The 20,419-nt window shown below is 32.3% G+C and overlaps 1 protein-coding gene across 2 annotated transcripts in view; it reads right to left on the bottom strand.

Annotated features, from left to right (window-relative positions):
- Positions 1 to 4,733: 4,733 nt before the first annotated feature.
- Positions 4,734 to 20,419, bottom strand: part of LOC128182736 (uncharacterized) — a 31,482-nt gene continuing 15,796 nt past the window's right edge. Inside the window, exons 1-7 of one of the 2 annotated variants that reach the window (XM_052851471.1) lie at positions 11,790 to 11,809; positions 11,039 to 11,127; positions 9,096 to 9,321; positions 8,569 to 8,685; positions 6,587 to 6,689; positions 5,889 to 6,001; positions 4,734 to 5,651 (exon numbers count right to left, since the gene is read on the bottom strand). In XM_052851471.1, the coding sequence (XP_052707431.1) occupies positions 5,917 to 6,001; positions 6,587 to 6,689; positions 8,569 to 8,685; positions 9,096 to 9,321; positions 11,039 to 11,089 (582 nt within the window). In that variant the 5' untranslated portion in view covers positions 11,090 to 11,127; positions 11,790 to 11,809 and the 3' untranslated portion in view covers positions 4,734 to 5,651; positions 5,889 to 5,916. Of the gene's footprint in view, positions 5,652 to 5,888; positions 6,002 to 6,586; positions 6,690 to 8,568; positions 8,686 to 9,095; positions 9,322 to 11,038; positions 11,128 to 11,789; positions 11,810 to 20,419 lie in introns of those variants that run through there. The other variant, XM_052851470.1, reaches the window with a different exon arrangement.

Genomic DNA, 20,419 nt, shown 5'->3' with positions numbered 1-20,419 from the left:
ATTTTACCAGGTTTCTTCACACATCAAAAGTATTTAAAAAAAATGGTTTTGATATAAGAGACGTAAACACTTTTTTCGGAGTTATTTGTTTTTTTGTACATGTATTTAAAATGATGTATTTTTATCCAGTAAAAGTAATCAGTAGCTCCTAAATACTTTTTGATCATACACCACATGAGTGTACGACACTACAATTTTCTTGCCCTTGAATTAAATGTCTCCAGAGTCTGACATAAACCTGGCAGTTTTTGTTGACGAAACCAAAAAACTATATATCTAATGTGAGAGGGACGAAGGAAACTCATTGGAAAGTGTCAGCTTATGGGTATATTTATTCAACGTCTTTACAATAAATCTACGGTATATTGCGTTGAAGAAAGATGTCAGTCAAATGTTAGTAATCCTTCCAAACAAAATTTAGGATTCGTTATGGTTAGTAAATAAAGGTGTTCGAGCTTGCAATTTCTGTTTTGTTTTATAAGCATTGTATATACCTTGTCGACTAGAATCTGGTATTTTTATGGATTGACAACCAATTGGTCATACCTCATTATGCAAACAATAAATAACAAAAACATGTTTATTATATTTTGCAATGTAGTATTCTGCTGGTGTACATTTCAAGCATTTACAATATGATAAACCTATTTTGACAATATTATGTATGATTTCCAGATAAGGCTACTTTCCTTTCGTACAAAATAGTTTAAGAGCATTGAAACTACATGTATTTGCTTCAGCACAGATAACTGTAACTTTACTCATCAATACCTTAATATAGGTTTAAAAGTCAAATGAGACAAATGTATAGCACAATTTTATCTGTCAAATCTATCTTTACATACCACATATCTAAATAACTCTGTGTGTGGAAAAAGGAGACAATAATACAAAATTTAGACAAATGCTTGCAAACAAAATGACTACTAGTATTTGGTTAGCACAAATGTTCTTTAATCAGTAGTATGCCACGTCTACACTTTTGGAATCTACCTGTGACATTCAACAACCCATATCTATATTAGTCGACATCCAGAAAATTTGCGTTGGTTGGATTACTCATGTATTTTCCAGATTCGTTCTTTTAAAATACCCATGTATGTAATTTAAGATCAAGGACTACACATCTGGCGTAGCCAGTAAAATCGGCTTTTTGTCATTAACTCACATATTTTGGGATCTGGATAATATAACTAGTACATCCACAAAAACATACTTTCGTTATTAATAAAGTTGTGGTTATTTAATAAGTAATGCAAATGAATTCTCTTGGTTTCCTAAAAAATAATTATAAAAATCACTGTCTGTTTAATATTCAAAGCTTATCTGCCAGCAGTTGTATTTCCGACAAAGAGGTGCTGACACCACGATGATATCCTTCATGTTAGCAAGGATTTTAGCGAGAGGGGAGGGGGGGGGGTCGACGTTAGAGGGAGTAAAAGTACCATGCGTGTCCAAGCGGATAACCATCATACTCTTTAACAGACATCTACTGTCAAAGAAAGAGAATAACTTCGGGTTGCAGCGGTGAGTAATCTGTACATTGCTTCACATTGACACCCACTCATTATATCTTAAGAAAATGTATCTTACTATAGAAAAAATATACATGTATCTTGTTTATAAAAATAGATTTTAAATCATTAGTGCAAAAATACGACGGCATCCTAACATCCAGACATGTCTTAAACTTCTTAGAACCCGACACTCTTAATGAAGCATTTGGTCAATTGCTTATATGTCATAGCTAGTTAAGAGTGTTTCGGCGGTATAAATAGCACATGTCATTTCAGAATTGTAATAAGGTCCGCCTCGTCAGGAGTTAACATTATGCATAAATCAATTAATCTCTTTGAACTTCATTTGGTTTGAATTTAGATCTAATGATTAGATCACCTATATTTTTGTGTTTACTGAATGCAACCATAGGAGGTGTTGTAAATAATTTTTTGCATACTTCGTCATGTTGTATGCTATCCCAATATTTCATAAGTCGTTTTCTTAACCCTTTAATACATGGGTTAAATTTGGTCACCAATACGTTCGGTACAGCCTTTTTAGTGTTTTTCTTCTTTTGTTTATTGAGAAGATCCATTCTTTTTGCAGAAAGAGTTTCTTGCATAATAGGTTCCATTTCTGATTGTCTGTAAACTCTTTTTCCGAGATGACTTTTGAAATCGTTGAAAATATTTAGTAATACAGCTTGATCAGTGGTATTTCTCAGATGTCTGGTACATTCTCCTTTAATTAGGCCCTTGAAAATGATGAGCTATGAGCACTTTGTCTGTGCAGGTATTGGAAGCTGTTGGTAGGTTTGATAATGTGAAGTGATGTCTTTCATACGTATATCTGTAATTTCTGGTGACGGGCGTGCCCCCATCGCCGCGCCTATAATTTGTTTGTAATATTTTCCGTTAAACTCGAAAAAATTATTTTCAAGTATTGTATCTGAGAAAAAAGATTAAATCAGAACTGCAAGGTCGAGGTAATTCTAGACTAGAATTGTCTGCTAAATAAGCTTTCTCGACAGAATGAAGTAATTCATCAAATTCCCTGTTGGTGTACATGCTGGTCACGTCATAAGTAACCAAGATGACATTTTCAGGTACAATTTAGAGATTCGATTTTTAGTATAAAATCAGACGTGCCTTTGATGTAAGAATTCTGTTTCTGAACAATGGGCACAAGGAAATGATCACAGTAGTGACCTATATTTTCCGTTGGTGTGCCGCATTGAGAGATAATTGGTCGACCAGGTGAAATTTTTCGTAGGCTGCATTGGCCTTTTAAAGGTGCATCAAGCACTTGATTGTTTAGTTTATGTATTTTAGGGAGCAAATACAGACTCCCACATTTCAAATTGACATTTTTATTTGTGCTTAAAAACCGATAGGTTTCTTTGTCTAAAGTTTTGTTTTGATGCATCTCAAAAACTTTAGATTGGCTGATCTGATGTAGAGCTTCTAAATCAGGTTTTTCGTTCTGGACATAATAGGCAGAATCGAGTTTCTCATACCGTCTGAGATATATTTATCTCTGTCCATTACAACAATTGTGTTGCTTTTGTCCGCCTTTTTAATTACAATCCCAAGATTCCAAGATTGTTTGTTAATGAGACAAATGCTTGCCTCTCATGTTAAGTGGGATTGCCTTCAAAACGTTTGATTGGCATTGATGTTAATTCGAGTTTAGTCTTATCGATATACTTTTCTAATGCATCACATGTGTGCTCTGGTATGTAACCTGAGCGCTGTGTAAAGGAATGCAGTAAGTTGACATCGGAATTGCTGAACATATATTTGCATCTAAATTTTCGTTCAAATTCGTCAAAATCTCTTAGTACAGAGTTTTTGGTATTGATTTTTGGCATTGTTTAGAAATTAAATGGCAATACCTTGGCAGCCATTGTCGACTACAATGTATACAAAAATGTAATTATTCGTTTTATGGGAAAGGTAAGAAACCTATTGACATGGTCAAATGTTTGTTTTTACATGTATTCATCACGCTTTTTTAACAATTTGTCTTGAATAAAGAGTTCAAATCAATTTTGGATAAAACACTTATGAGCACTCCAAAATTATTTGAGGTCCTTCATGTGTCAGCAAAATAATGCACCGAAGGCATAAATGTAAATGCACAAAAAAACCGGTTTTAGCGTTAATGATTTTTCTTTTTTATATTGGCCTCATTAAATACACTAGAATTTTGCTATTTTAGTGAAATAACTTTCATACTATTTGTTCTGTCTACTATAGTCCGTCAGCCACAACTATAAAAAAAAAACGCGTAGCACACGCACAATTACTAATCACGCACGGCTAGTTGAGACTAAGGCTTTAGCAATTGAGCGTATCAGTAATTACAATAATTTTACTATGTTTATCGACGACACAAAGAAAGTTTCTTTTTACTGAGAGGTAGTGGCAGAGAAACTCACAGGAAAATTTAAATTATTGTGTTTCATTTCTTCACAATTCGTCTCCGAAATAGAAATCCGAACATATGATGGTCAAATGCTCCCCTGCTTTGTAAATAAAATGAAATATGCCTTTTGTGTTCGCGAAAAACGCAACAAATGGCACAAATCTATTGAGGGTTTTCCGCTTGCCATTTCTGTTTTTTTATTGGCATCTAGATCTGATAGTAAATAAAATTTTGATATTTCAATAGATTAACAACAAAGTGATACCCATTGAGAAAAAAATAAAGTTTTTTTTTTAATTTATGCATCTAATAGAAGGCAGCACCAATGCTGATGTCAGTGATCTACATTGCATTTTACACACGCTAATTCACAGAGTGAAAATGTCATCAACAAAATGTGAATTGAGACTTGAAATAAAAGGAAAGTTCATTTTGATACAGAGTTTATGCAGAAAACATTTTGATCTCGGAACATTACTTTTTTTACTAGCAATCATTGTTAACTACAGGGGATCATCCCTGCATCCAATGGCATGAAAAAGATGTTTAATTTTACTTGCATTCTAAGAGTTTCTTGATTTATTTTTTTTTTACTTCAAACATTATGTGTGATACACACAAGGTGCATTGCTCAGCATCTTGATTTTGACACTGTTATCCTTCTGACACCATAAACCGAACATACGCACCATCTTAATCTATTCCTAGATTGAAAAATCAAATAGGAAGAAGATGTCAAAATTATTTTGATAAAAAAGTAACGGTAAGACATCCTCTAAAGGAAATGAAGTTGCCTTTAATATTTATTAGAAATCTACAAACATTTCATTTTTTGATAAATACTGTGACAGTCGAATTTCTGTTCAAACATTTGGAATGCGATGGTCTAATATTTCACAATTATGTACTAGTGTCCAATGTTTAGCACAATTTTTTTTTTGGTTACCTAAGGGTCAGTAATGAAATTATAATGAATCCTTGTCCTTTTATCCAGAACAATCTTCGCCTCACATCCAGACATACATGTATTAAGTTTAAATAAGTTTTTTTTCAATATTGTAAAAATATTGACCAAATCACCATCAGCAATGTGACTTATTTACGTCAAAGAACAGATGCATGCTAAGGTAAAATTAAATGGATTAACTCCAGAAATCTATCACTGAGAGTGTTTTATTGATAAAATTTCATGATTGATACACAAAAAAGTTTACAGGTCTCACTATCAATTAAAAAAAAAGGCTTTTAAAATTCATTTAGCAACAGTTTTTTTTTCATGAGTAAACGTATCACAGCGTTTTTGGCGGAATGCAACTTCCATTAAATCAAATACATCCCTAAATCCTATGCATATGTGTTAAAGAGTATGCATAACCAGAAACTATCAGAAACTATCAACCATAGATATAGACAATGCTTCTATTTTAACATATACTGAAAACCAATTTTTATTCGCGTGCGAGAAATTTTTGCGAGCCTCGCGAGAATATCGTCTCTCGAATATTTCTCGCCACAAACCAGTCAATGTCACATAGTTGTTATAACAAGACGGGTCTGGAGAAGGCTCGTTCGCGAACATTAGTTGTCGCAAACCAGTTCTTAGGAAGTAAGTCGCGAAATAAAGTCGTCGCAAATAAAGCTTGGTTTACAGTATTGAATTTTCAATTACTCTATAAATTTAAATAACTTTTCTTATATTTCTCTCCAGTTTAGCAGCTCAAATTCTACAAGAAAAAACCCACATTTGTAGACAATGTTGAGCAATAAGTCGTAATCATTAATCATTTTAACTAGATAAATACATTTGAAGCTTTTAATACTAAACTGCTATGCGGTATATAAATCACAAAGAGTTTATTTTCATATAAATTTGATATAGCTTTCTGCTGATATAAGCTTGCTGTATATGTGATTAAATCAAGACAAAAATATTTTAATATCTAAAAAGAATGATAACTTACTTCTCTTTGTACACATCCTCAGTAATACTCAACCAATAGTGAAAGTTGTGATTAGAAACGCTGAACATATACCAATGATGATAACGTAGTTCCTGTCACTTGATTCTATCGGACTGCAATCAATAATTACATTCTTAGACAAATCCATACATATCAGGATTTTTTTTTCTTTGATATCTCATTTCTACTCATATCCATCATGTGGCTTACGTAGTTGTAGTTATGTAAATATTTTAAACCTCAAGTGACTTATTTAGAATTAATATGATATTCAAAATTCAATAAATTGATATAAATGGTTAAAATTAAGATGTTTTTCATACATGCATTTGGAATTTTTAATAAATCATATTTTTTATTAATTCGGATGTAAGGATGTTTACAATATTAATTTACCAATATATATAAAAGAAATTAACATCAAAAGTTAGAAAACTTCTGTTGATTCTGAAAGTTGAAATTGTTTCGTTATTTTTTTTTTCAAAGAGATGATAATTGCACTGTTTACCCTAATATCATAGTTTTTTAATATACGGAGAATTTCAACGTAACAAGGAGCATATATGTCAACTTCGTAGTTAAAATCTTAAGGGGATCAACAATTTGATCCTTCCATGGTACTCTATTTTCAAGTTTGCGCATCATGAAATTGTTAAAATTGTTGAAAACAATTCAAAGTTAGTAATTGAGAAGCTTACTTAAATTGTCCTTCAGACGTGTTCTGTAAGTGGTGAGGCTGTGGCTGTAAGTCAGAGACTTCTTTTTTAATATGATTTTTCACGATGTCATAGCAGCCTTTGTCTAAAAGTGAAATGTAAATGATCGAAGAATACATGAATTTAAAGTGATTTTTAAATAAGAAAAATATAGTATGAATTGAATGTTAACAACTCATAAATTTCATTTAAGAAGTCTTCATAAATTATTTCATTGAAGAAAAGCTGTATTGCAAATAGTCTTGTTTAACAATTTACGCGTTTTTGCTTTTACATGTAAACCTCTTAAAAGGGAAGGAAAATCAAAAACATATCTTATATAAATCAATGAAGTTGTTTAAATTATCATAGTGTATAGTCATGCTGTTTGAAAATAACTACATAATTAAGTTTTATTGCATCTTTGAAGTTAGAGAAATCGTATTTACCAGAGGTTGACCTGACGCAGAACTCTTTTATAATAAAAACAAAAAACATTAATTAGTTTGACTTCACACCATTTATTCCGGTTTGGTGTACATATACAATATACACAGTACTCTGAATAAAACGCTGGTTTATGCTTTTCTGTTACTCAAGTATCCAACTGAATATAATTAATTATGTTTAGGTTCACACGTCAATCTAAAGGATAAATACAGCTATGCATAAATAAATTTAATATATAGTTATTGATATTTTTTTAAATAAATTACAGCTGTAAATCTGCTATCATTAAAAGTTGAAATTGACCTCGAGTAAATCTTTATTTCAAAACAAGTTCTTTGTTAACTAATGAAGTATATATGTTATAGCTGTAATCGGGGTGTTTGAAATACATTCTCTAAAGTCGGAATTACCATGTAACGACAGCATACATAGTCTTCGATACTTGGCATCTGTTGACAATTTCCACAACAACGCAGAAATTCCTCCGACACTATCCTCCACTTTGAGTTATCAACGAACATGCTCCGTTTGACGTTATATTAAGTGGAAAATCAAAGGTAGAAGAACGATCTCAAATCGATAATGTTTCAAAATTTCCAGATATTTTCATTAAGAGCGAATATCTTGATTTGCTATAGCTAACACTGATGCTATGAATATAAAACCAACCGAATATATGATGTGACTTCATAGATTAAATTTTAATGGCAGGTCTCATAGCGGCGGGAAATTTAAATTAAGCGATCGATTTCTGTGTTCATTCATTTTTTCTGGTTTTTTAATAAAAATATTTACAATTTACACTTACATAGATGGTAATTCATTAATTTATTGTACAACATGTTTTAAGTTCCCTTCCCTTTTAAAATTAATGAAACATAACGGTTAAGCAAAAAAGTATTAAACTTCAGTTATTTCAAAGTATTTTTTAAAAGCATCATTATTGACGTTATGTTAAAAGAAATTGGCCCGTAACATATTTTACCAAATGCACACCACATAATGATAATAATAAACTCTCTGAAATTTCAGTAGACAACATGAGACTTCAAATCATATTCCACGAGATGGTCTTGGAACGAGTTTTCTATTAACTCTAAAGAAAACATACCAGAGGATTAAGCATCAAATTTGACCTTACAAAGAGATATTATCAGAGGCGTATTTCATTATTTTCTCCGTTATTTTTACTTTACGCAGTTAATCACATCTAAATTAACTTAACTTTTTTATAATTAAAATATGCCTTTTTCGTAATGTTCTTTGAAATCGAAACATCAAGCACAACTCTAAACGTATCAGAGAAAAAAAAACATTTTGATAAAAATAAATTGGTTTGTTTAAGCTAGCGTTCAATAATTCCGAAAAAAAAACTACACAAATAGAAGTTGTTGTATGCAAACCACCTAAGCCAATTCAATTTATAGAATGAACTTAAACTAGATTAAGCCAGTGAAGTCGGTGTCATGATCACATTTCTACAAATCATCTTAGATTGATATTAACATTTCATAAAAAGTGTGTTGTATTCTTACAATGATAAGCATCTGAAGACAAATAACGGTCTGCACATGGTGGATCTATGTTGCTGCACTTTAAGCGGTAATTTGACTGTATCACAGCCCCATATGTATTGTACTCTGTGCAAAATCCTGTGAAATAATAAATATTTTTAAAAAATATGGTACATAATATATTAATCTACTTGTCAAATGTAAAAACTCTCCTTTAGACCATTCGATAAATTCCCATGTTTAAAACATCCAAATAAGAACGTTATTTATTTGTCGAAGAGGATTATTTAATAGATTAAATAATTATAAATCAAACAACTTTACAAGGTACATTTGAAAAGAGAAAAGATTGTCTAAATATGGATATAATAAGACTTATTATATTTGTTATTTGCTATTTATTTCATATATATATATATATATATATATATATATATATATATATATATATATATATATATATATATATATATATATATATATATATATATATATATATATATAATATATATATATATATAATATTATATATATTAAAGAGAACATACCTAGTATGTAAGATGATGGTGCACATACTTCCACTAAAGCGTTCTGAAATTCGTTCATTACGCAGTGATACTTATATTTAGTAGGCTCGGTGCAGTTCTGAATAAAAGCCAATGATTCACAATTTTTCAGGGCTGCCCTTTTTGCCACACCAGTCTTCGTTTCTGGACAAGAAGTGACAAAGCTGAGCGTTTGATTGGACCAGGAGCAATATTCACTACCTGCTTCCTAGAGAAAATTTGGATACACAAATTTAATAATTTGGTTATGTTAATGAAAAACAACTCTATATATACAGAGCAAGGATGGGGTAATGGTAATCTTAAATGGTAATTGAGTGTAATTAATTACAAATTTTGATGTAATTTAAAGTAATGTGTAATTGGCCAAATTTTCAATTACATGTAATGGTAATTTAATTAATTACTTTCAAAAAAGGCATGTAATTCCAATTACTTTTCAATTACATTCAATTACACACTGATGTACATATAAATATAAAGTTGTCCACTACCCATTGTTCACAAGGTCAAGATAGGAAGAGTAGCTAAAAAGCATTGAACTATATATATATATATATATATATATATATATATATATATATATATATATATATATATATATATATATATATATATATATCATACTAAATATTTTTCAAAATGAATTTTATCAGTGATTCAATATTTAATCATAAGTTTCCGAAATTTAATTAAGTACATGAATTTGATGATTTGCTTCATCTCTTTTTTCTCAAAAAATACTTATTGCCCTTCTTGTTAGAACAATTAGTGTGACAATTATCATTGAATTAGTTTAAAAAATAACTTTTTAATTTACAAGCGTAATCAGTGTTACCTAAATTATATAAACTATCAAGTCATGCTTTGTAATTGATAGTCTAAAATATATAGAGCTGATAATGCATAGCTTCAAATGGGGTTTAAGTTTTTGATGCCTAACATGTCCACAGGGTTTGTTCCCTTAGTGCAAACAATTGATAATTACTTGTAGGTACAGAGCAACAGGTTGAATTGTGTTTTAATAACAATTATTGTCTGTCCTCTACCTGAGATTAACCTGTATTTTGGCATTGTATTTATAATTTAGAAAAAAAATAGCGGATAAAAATGCAAAGGGGAAAGTTTTCATATAATAGTTTTGCATGCAGGAAATACTTTAGTTGACATGAAAGGTGTAGGTTAGGGGATATGACTTTCAAATTTTAAGTAAATATCAAGGTGGTATGGGACACCTTCATATTGTGACTACCGGTACCTGCGTTTTGAAATAAGCAATAAAACAAAATTTATATTTTTTCTACTTATCAGAGTACTAGTTATAACATACGCAAGTTCTCAAATAATGAAAGTATTTTGAATTTGACAAACCTTTATTTACATTATTCACATACCTCCTTAAATGTTTATGTGTTGTTGATAAATCATGGTTATAGTATATTTTGATGAAAATGTAATATGTAATTTAATTAATTACATTTGCAAAGTAATTGTAATTTAATTAATTACATTTGAAAACTCTTGTAATGGTAATGGTAATTTAATTGAAGAATTTAAGTATGCAATTGTAATTTAATTAATTACTTTCCATTGTAATTTACCCCATCCCTGATACAGAAACTCTTCTCTGATTGTTATTACATAATAACAAAATTAGAAAGTATCAATTCTGGTATATATGTCTCAATCAAAACGAGAGCTATGTCTAAACAACGCAAAGAAAATAACAAAATGATTTTTAATATTCTAAAGGGTTTTTTTACTAACGAGTTCATCCATGGTCGAAACTAGTACATGCTGATCTCGATTTTTAAGATGTTTGTTAATAATATTTGGTCAAATCATAAAGGGGTAATATAAATACTACATGTAAATGAAATGTTAAGTTCGTGGAGTGTATTTATAAGTATAATTTATAGACTAACCGTTACGCAGTTCATCACGATAAGTAGAAAAATTCCTTCTGTGAAACTCATTTTTAAAAGAACTTGTTATATATAATCTGTTTCCTTTCCTGTAAAAGAAACAAAATATTAAACATCTTTTATAGTTTCAGTTGCGTAGCAACAATCAAATCAAGAATCATTTATCTAACGATACGTGTTTTTTTTAATCATTTTTAAATTAAGTAAAAAAGTTTTCGACAACCGGAATCTCTCTCTCTCTCTCTCTCTCTCTCTCTCCAAAAAGTTTCAAAGCGGGCGTTTCTGGCGGGCTTTTATGAACAAGTCTTGGATTCAGCCATTGTCATAAATCCCCCTCCCCGGCTTTCGATTCCTCATACCTTTTTTCATTCATGTATGATGCACTATTAAAATATGCATAGCACAGTATATTTTAAAACATCCTCTTTTAAAATTTTTTTTCCAAATCCATTCCGTGGTCACATGAAAATCAATGTACTTTTTTAAAAATGTATTTCCTCTTTTTTAAAATGCATTTAACTCATCTGACTGACTGTCGAGCATGTTGTACGTATTTGAATAAATAAAGAAGTGCACAAGAATGAAAAGAAAATCCATTTCATGTATCAATGATATTTTTACACATTTTACTTGGACAGTATTATTTTGCAATATGTTAAGCAGGCTTGGGGCAAATAACATTGTAAAGTAATGCTTTAAATTACCATTACTTCATGGATTTGGGCAATAAATTATCATTACCATTACTTACTTTTCTTGAAATAATGCTTTACATTACCATCACTTGAGTAAAGTAATGCACTACCATTACCATTCCTTTGTGAAAAAACAATAATAAGTTTTTAAAAAGTAAAGCTTCAGAGATAAGCATATGTTTCAAATATAAAACATAGTTTAACATATCTACAGGTTCATGTTCACTATCAGGTTCAAATAAAATGACTTATGAAAAAGATAACTGTTACACTTTTTGATCACGAAAGTTTTAAGGATTTCATTTTTTAACTGCATCCTGTCGGGTTTGAAAATCCTTCAAACTGCACTAAATAAACTTCTACAGAAATAGTGGAATTTGGGATCAAAAGATACTGTTTGCCATTCTTAAACTTAAAATATATCAAGTGTTCAGACAATAAGAGAAATTGTATTTTCTATCAGTCCAAACTAATACACTTTATATAAAACATAGAGATTGTTAGAGAGAGAGAGAGAGAGAGAGAGAGAGAGAGAGAGAGAGAGTAATTATTTGCAAATGGGTTATAATAATGGAATTGATTTTTGAGCTTCCAGAAATCATGGTTGGACAGCACATTAATTTTAGCTTTTAAAGGTGCATGTCTGTCCTCTTTATAGGTAGGTCATAGCCAAAAAAAGATGATAGGTGATTAGCACTTTTTAAAACAACAGATTGATTTGATATTAAGATTATCCTGTGGGCATTGAAATGAGTGCTGTTGACACATTCATCATTATATAAATAGTGCCTGTTTGGGAGGGTAACCGTTGACATTGACACCTGAGAAAATCATTGTCAACCGACACGAAGCTACCAAACAGGCACTGTTTTTCATTATACTGAATGTCTTAATTTTAAAGAAAATTTTACTGCTTTTATATAGATATGACGTGCATTCCACGGCGAACGGTAAGCGCATAATTTACGCGCATGTAACAATTCGCTGTGTTACCCGTTGTCAAGTGTGTTGCTAACGCTGAGGGTAAAAGAAGGATTATCAATTGCATCTAAACCAATCAGATTTCAGTATCTAACATGAAAGTATAATACAGTTAAAAAATTAATCGAGTAAGCAATTAATTGGAGTAAATTATTCAAATGATTTCACAACTCTTTATAACAACACTTTTTAAGATATTTTTTATTGTGCTGTTAAAGCTAATAATATTGACATAATTTTATATTTGTTAATCATACAACTAAAATATTTTTATCTCAAGTATCATTATGTTATTATTACAAATCATTTTTCATCAGATGCAATTTCAGTTGTTCAATTTATCACAATTTTACAAATGAACATGCATGAATAAGCATAATTATGCAAAGTAATGACATGCAATGCCAGCATTATACTAGATTTTGGAAAGTAATGCATTACATTACCATTTCTTGTAATGCTAAATTTGTGGCATTACACATTACTAGTATTACTTTGAAAACATGTAATGCATTGCAATGCATTACCATTACATATAGCATTACCCAAAGCCTGTTGCTAAGTGATATCAGTATTTGCATGTTATCAGTAGATTATGTAGTACGAATTAATATATTACATCATTTTTACTCAAGATCTTGAGATCTCTTTACATAAATATTAACTGGACTAGTTTAGATGACTCTTATTGCATGACAAACAGCCATCATAGATGAAGATATCAAACTAATGATAACATTCAAGTGAAATAAATCAACTTATAAAAAACCAATTGGAAATAAATAATTATCACCATATGATAGATAACAAATTTATAAATAAACATTAAAATACTAAATGATTACACGTATACAGTGCATGATGCATGAAGTCAAGTACAATCAAATCTCTCTCTCTCTCTCTCTCTCTCTCTCTCTCTGTCTTTAAAAAGTTTCAAAGCGCGCGTTTCTGCCGAGCTATTATGAACATGACTCGATCTGTAATTCTTACTTTCATATCTTAGAATCGATCGCTTTCTGACGGCCACCGGTGTAGTTTTACGAGTATACGTAATTTGGCTGAATTCTATATACGCGATTTTATCCTAACATTATTTTTGAAAAATGATGAATCATTACTTGCCTTCAAGTGCCTTTTCTAGCCAAGAGTCTTCCAATGCAAGCTTTAAATACCCAAGTCAGCAGTACAGCTGAATGTGCTCTGTTGCATACAAATTCATTGTATATCACCGACTAATTACACACCAAGCCGAATGAAAAGCATTATTTGCGTTGTGTAAGGGCATGTTGATGTTTGTAAATGGAATAAATACAAAATATTTCTTTTCAGTTGGTGTAATTTTAAGAATGGAAACCGGTAACTCTAAGCATGTAAACAGACCAAGCTTGGTATTGTGGAAGAATTTAGAAAAATGGAAATGCAAGATAGCATTGTAACGTGCAAGGGGGTAACTGCCTGTGATCCCCGCGGGCCCGTACCCGAGATAGAATCGGATAGCCCTGATTGCTGCCAAGATTTACAAGTGCAGACTTTAATCACCGCTACTGCACATATACAGGAACTCAACGTTACGCAGGCAGAGATTACCGCACACCTTCGCAACTCAACAGGTACCAACGTTAACGCAGGGAAGACCGCACATTTACGCCAACAAGTCAACCTAACGCAAGCAGGAAGTGTAATAACTCAATACAATAATACAAAAAGATTCTAATGAAAAAATAGCTGCCTGATTCATTACCCCGTCCTCGCAAAACAAAAATTCAAACCCCCAACTTCACAAAATGGTGAAGTGGTATTCCAGGTAAAACAAAATACCCCCCAAAATTGGCTTAAAAAACTCTGCCCCTCTTTCCTTGGCCCAAGCTTCATCAATGAATACAAACAATGCTAGGTTTTATTTACAATCAGGCGTTTGCAAATTATTCCGTAATCTAGACGCTTTCCGTCTGTCGAACTTCTGCAGCTGATGTTCTTTAAAGTCAGGACGTTTCAACGCTGCTTTACCAGGTAACATTGCCATTACCTGCATGCAATTGTCATTTGCATATACACCTTAGGGTCTCATCAACATTTTCTTAGGAACACGGCGCATTCTCCTCTTACGTCTTCTTCCATTGTGGCAGCATCTGCACGGGTTCTTGCGCTCTTTTCTCCCATCAAAATCATGACCATGACTTGGGTCCTTGCAATTTACAAAGGTTCGCCCAACCATCGAACTAATGCTGTATGTAGCAAACTTCTTCTCAGAACTTCCAATTTGGCCCTCTACCATCAATTTTCTGTCATTGCAGTTTGACGTTGCAACTACGCGGTAGCATGCATTGGTCTTCCCTTTAGTCAGATTTTCCCCCTGTTTGTCTCCATCAGTTCCATATGATTGTTCGGGCTGTTCTGAATTGGCAACGCATTTAGCTAGCTTTTTGACAATGCATTCTCCCCGCAAGTGCCCTGGTTTTCGACAATAATAGTATACTCCTTGCAGTTTGTCAACTTTCCGCCCATTATCTGTAATTTGTCGCTTGCTAGGACGTTTCACGTTTTTCTAAGGAGAGTCGACTTTATCACTCAGCCGTTTGACCATTTCCACAACCTCTGTATATGAAGTTTCTGCTGCTCCTGTCTTCTGGGTCTTAACTGCGCATCGTCTTCAGCTCGGTTGCTCTTTAACGACTAAACCTCCAACTGTAGGGAGTCTATCTTGGCGTTAAGAGCATTTAACGTGTTTGACAACGCATCATTTCTTGGATCAAGAGCAGTTGAGCGAGCATAGCTTTTTCTCTCAGCTTTAGTGTATGCCTCTAGCTCCACAGCCAGTTGAATCGCATCATTCAGGTGTCTTGGGCGGGACTGTTTTAAGCGAATGCGCATTTTTGAGTCTACCTGTGCGTCTTCGAATTGGTCTTTGGCCAACGTTTCTCGAATCTCCGCAGAGGCAGTAGGGTATGCCAAATAGGCGAGTCGCTGAATGCCTTGGCCTAGCTCAGGAAGAGTCTCACTCGCTCTCTGACGTCTTTCTCTTATCTGGACTCTATAGATCTCGGTTTGGCTTGGCGGCGCAAATCGATTCTCCAAAGCTTGAACGAGGGAATCAAAATCAGGTTTTGTACCTCTTGGCATATTTCCCAAAACTCCCTGCGCATTGCCACGTAAGGAAACTGCCTGGTATAAACCTCTAGTGGCATAACTCCAGCCGTTGATGTCGTCGCAGGCTTCAAAATGCGCATGGTAATCAAGCCAAGGGCTACTTCCGTCATATGTAGCTGGCTTGATGGATTGCTTGGCAATGGCATTGTCTGTCTCATTTCCTCCTGGACGGCATAATGCGCATTTCCTCAGCGCAATTGACACTGTCCCTATATATGTGCCGGCCTAAAATAATTCATAGTATCTAAAAATTGGAAATCAAAAATAAACAAAGTTATCCGGCCTAACCCAAAACTACTGATGCAGAACAACTTATATAAATTGAATATTTATATTGTATAAAAATAATCATCACAATAATTGGTTAACAGTGGATGCATTAATTAAGATAATCAAGAATCAATAAATCAAGGACAATAACTCAATACAGAAATACAAACAGATCCTAATGAAAAAATAGCTGCCTGCTTGAGCATATCCAGAGCATACTTTTTTGGAGACGTTAAATGATCCGTTGTGACTTGAACAAAGACATGAAATCAAAAAAAGTTTAAAAAAAAAAACGTTCCGGAGTTATAACTAAAGGTCAGTTAAAGTTTGAAATGTATTTTGGCAATCGGTTTTTGGAGCGCACTTCGCTATTTGCAATTCTAGTTTTTGAGATCTGGGCTTATAAGCAGTATAAAAGTAAACTACAATTCAGATTTGTAATTCATTTTGAGGACTGAACTTTTCAGGATCATCTATCATTAGTATACTACTACCACTGTACAAAAAAATTGTAAAGTGGTTTTAGAGATTCGGGCTTATACACGGTACAGAGTTAAACTCATTCTAGAAACACAGGCATATTCTTTACTTTACCTAATCCTTAACAAAAAAGTTATTAAGGTAATAGCATAATGGTTTTATAATCATACCTGAGTATTGTTATTTTTGTCACACACGGCGAAAACAAAATTATTGATAAGATATATTTACAGCCTGGGTATATGTATATATATCACATCGTTCAACTCTAATGACGGAAAGTTTTATTTCAATTGCCCGTGGTATACATGTATTATTTATTCATGCACTAGTCTTTTTGAATGAAAAGTGTTAATTGATTAATCATTGGACCAATCACTCAGGTCAGCTACAATTTATTTCCATAGGATGTTTAACAGACAAACTATTTTAAATTAATTAAAAATTACATTTAGAACGTTTAATAGTGATGTATCGAAATGAACTCTACAAGTGCAATGAATGCAAAAACAGAAGTTAAAATGTCATTCTGTCACTTTAAGTTACATTACAAAAAAGTGACTACATCTCAAAACACTGTTGACTGTTTATCTAGTTACAGTCCTTACCTTTCAAACCTGACAATCCGTATAACAACCCTTAAATATATTAAGTAGAGACTGCTGATAGTCCTGTTTTATCAACTTTTCGCATTAACTGAGAGACAAAATATCCGTATGCAGGTGATGATAAATAATGAATATGATTTTAATGGGTAATATCGACATGGATCAACATAAATACTATCTTTCTACCGGCCACAATGAATGGTGCTATAGCATGACAACGACAAATGACAAACACATATTTATATAAAACTTTTTTACAAGAAAACCTATCATTAATGTTGATTATTTCGAACGGTTCTGGTCCGATGTTAAGATCAGAAGATGAAGTTATCTATCTTTTTGGTGCAATATTATCTTTTAGAGACGATTGTGGCAAAACTTAACGAAAATCACGGCAAAATTATACATCATATTCATATGATAATTCATCGTGTTCATTAAAAGTTACTTTGCAAATATATCGTTAAGTTGTAGAGGTAGTTGAATGTGTGTATACAAAGAATAGACAGATCCTTAATGCAACAATTGATTATAACACCCATATTTGTTGCCGAAAATTAGGAGTCATGGAGAGAATTCAACAGGGACAGGAAGTGTATGGTTGTCGAGGAAAATAATGATACGCATTTCTTTATAAACGTACTTTTCTATGTAATACATAGAAAGACAATCACACTGTTTATTAAAATTCTGAACAGGAAATGAAATTGGGAAACTTTGTAATAAGTTTGATAATCAATCGAAATACTTTTATTATCAATATTTTAAATTTTGGATGTAAAATGATGTTTAAGACTTTTAACTGCCACTTTTGTTAATAATGTTAAAAATATAATATTTTCATATTTCTTTTTCTTTAAATAGAGTGAATTTTGAATCATCTTGCTTATGAATTGCAATAGAGTTAAAAAAAAAAAACTGCGCAATGCTTTTATAGTACGTTTACCGTTTGGGCGAAAAAGATTAGAAAATTCAGATAAAACGTAACATGTTAGCAAAGATAAGATTTAAACAAACACTTACGATTCGTTATGTTTGATATTCCCTGAGTGTTTTCTACCCCAACGCCTACGTTCGGTGTTACATGTAGTCAATGCCCAGCTCAATGATCCTGCAGTTAATGACAGATGCAACATTCGTCAGTTTTTGATAAGTTTCCTTTATAGATTGTTTTTTCTTCATTTGCATTAAAACCTGTTAATGCCCAAAAACTTTGCGTGCATTACCAGGTAAATTTTGGAGTAATTGCATACAAAAAGACACAAAAACAGTTTGGTGAATTTAAACACCTTAACGGTCACCTGAGTAGCATATACTAGTATGCATTTAATTAGGTTTCTTTCTTGTGTAGAACAAAAAATTAAAAAAATTGTAATGACGACCACCGCCCTGCCTGAAATCTTTCAAAAAGAATTATGAAACCTATAATTTTGCCGAAAAACTTAAAAATCTGGTCTACAAAATCATGAATTCAGTTTTCCTTTCAGATGTGTGGGAGTAAAGACGGTAATTTTTAAACATTATATGCAGTAACAACTATACATCCATTTTGGCCCTGCCCTAGAGTCAAACCCCATACCTCAGGGGACATGACATTTCAAATTGTAGTAGAGGACTTCCTGGTAAACATAATTATGAAGTCAGTATTTCATACACATGTGTGAGAATAGAGAAAAATATTTTTAAACATGCCTTATATGCCTTAACACTATTTTGCCATATCCCTCCCCCCCCCCATGTCCTGAACTCCTGACCCAGGTGCCATAAATTTCATTATTTAGTTAGAGGAGTTAGTGGACATCATAACCATGTACTCAGTTTTTTGCCCACATGTGTGGAGGTAAAGAAGAAGATTTTTAAGGAGTTAATACATTTTTATTATATTGCCATATCGGTCCTATCCTAGAGCCTGAACCCCTGACACTGGGGTCATGAATTTTACAATTTTGGTAGAGGGCTTCATGGACATTATAACCAGGCATTTAGTTTTTAACAAATGTATATTGGAGTAGAGAAGAAGATTTTCTAAGATTTAATACATTCTTACTAAATGGCCATATTAGCCCAACTCTAGAGCCTGAACCCATAACCCAGGGGCCATGAATTTCACAATTTTGGTAGAAGGCTTCATGGACATTATAATTATGCATTTAGTTTTAAACAAATATGTATGGGAGTAAAAACGAAGATTTTCTAAGATTTAATACATTTTAACTTTATGGTCATATTGGCCCTACCCTAGAGCATGAACCCCTTACCCAGGGGCCATGAATTTCACAATTTTAGTAGAGGGCTTCATGGACATCATAATTGCATGCATTGAGTTTTTAAGAAATATCTATGGGAGAAAAGAAGAAGATTTTCTAAGATTGATACATTTTACTATATGGCCATATTGGCCACATCCTAGAGCTAGAACCCTTTACCCAGGGGCCATGAATTTCACAATTTTGGTAAAGGGCTTTATGGAAATAATAACAATGCAACCAGTTTTTTTTCCTTACATGAAGAATTTTTTTTTAAATTTGGCTTTTTTGCAAATTTGGCCCCACCTGTGGTGCCCCGGGGTGGTAGAGCCATAAATTTCACAATTTCGATTTCTCTTACCATAGAAATGCTTCACATCAAAAAAGGTAACAATTAGGCTTGTAGTTTTTAAGAAGAATTAAAAATGACAAAATTTTAACGCACAACGGACGACGGTGGAAGAAAACGGATAGCAATAGATCACCTGAGTCTACTCAGGTGACCTAAAACGTTCAACAAACGTACTACATATACGTGTATTCGTCATCTGTGTGCATTACCAGGTAAATTTTTCAGTTAGAATTTTAATTTTTTTTTATTGTAATTGCATACAAAATGCAAATGCAATTAGATGCTTTTCAATTCACTTATTGTAGACACAGAAACAGCTTAGTGTTATTAAAATAAGTTCAACAAACGTCCTACATATAATTGTATTCGTCATAAAGGATATAACACTTAGATAATGAAAAATTCAAAAAAAAAATTCTAATTTTCTTTCTGTTTTTTTTTTTACTTACAAAAATACGTTTTAATCTGATACAGTTAGTCACATTTTTGGGAGTTGATTTTTATCAACTCTCCTATGCAGTTACTCAGACAAACCGAAAGTGAAACAGTGTTTGGACCTCAGCACAAATCATTGCTGCTGACAAGACTTAGTTCTTGAAAAT

The sequence above is a fragment of the Crassostrea angulata genome, chromosome 5 (assembly GCF_025612915.1).
Source record: "Crassostrea angulata isolate pt1a10 chromosome 5, ASM2561291v2, whole genome shotgun sequence".
In the NCBI taxonomy this organism is placed as follows: domain Eukaryota; kingdom Metazoa; phylum Mollusca; class Bivalvia; order Ostreida; family Ostreidae; genus Magallana; species Magallana angulata.
The sequence above is the reverse complement of the archived record's forward strand: the minus strand, read 5'-3'. Positions and strand labels throughout refer to the sequence as shown.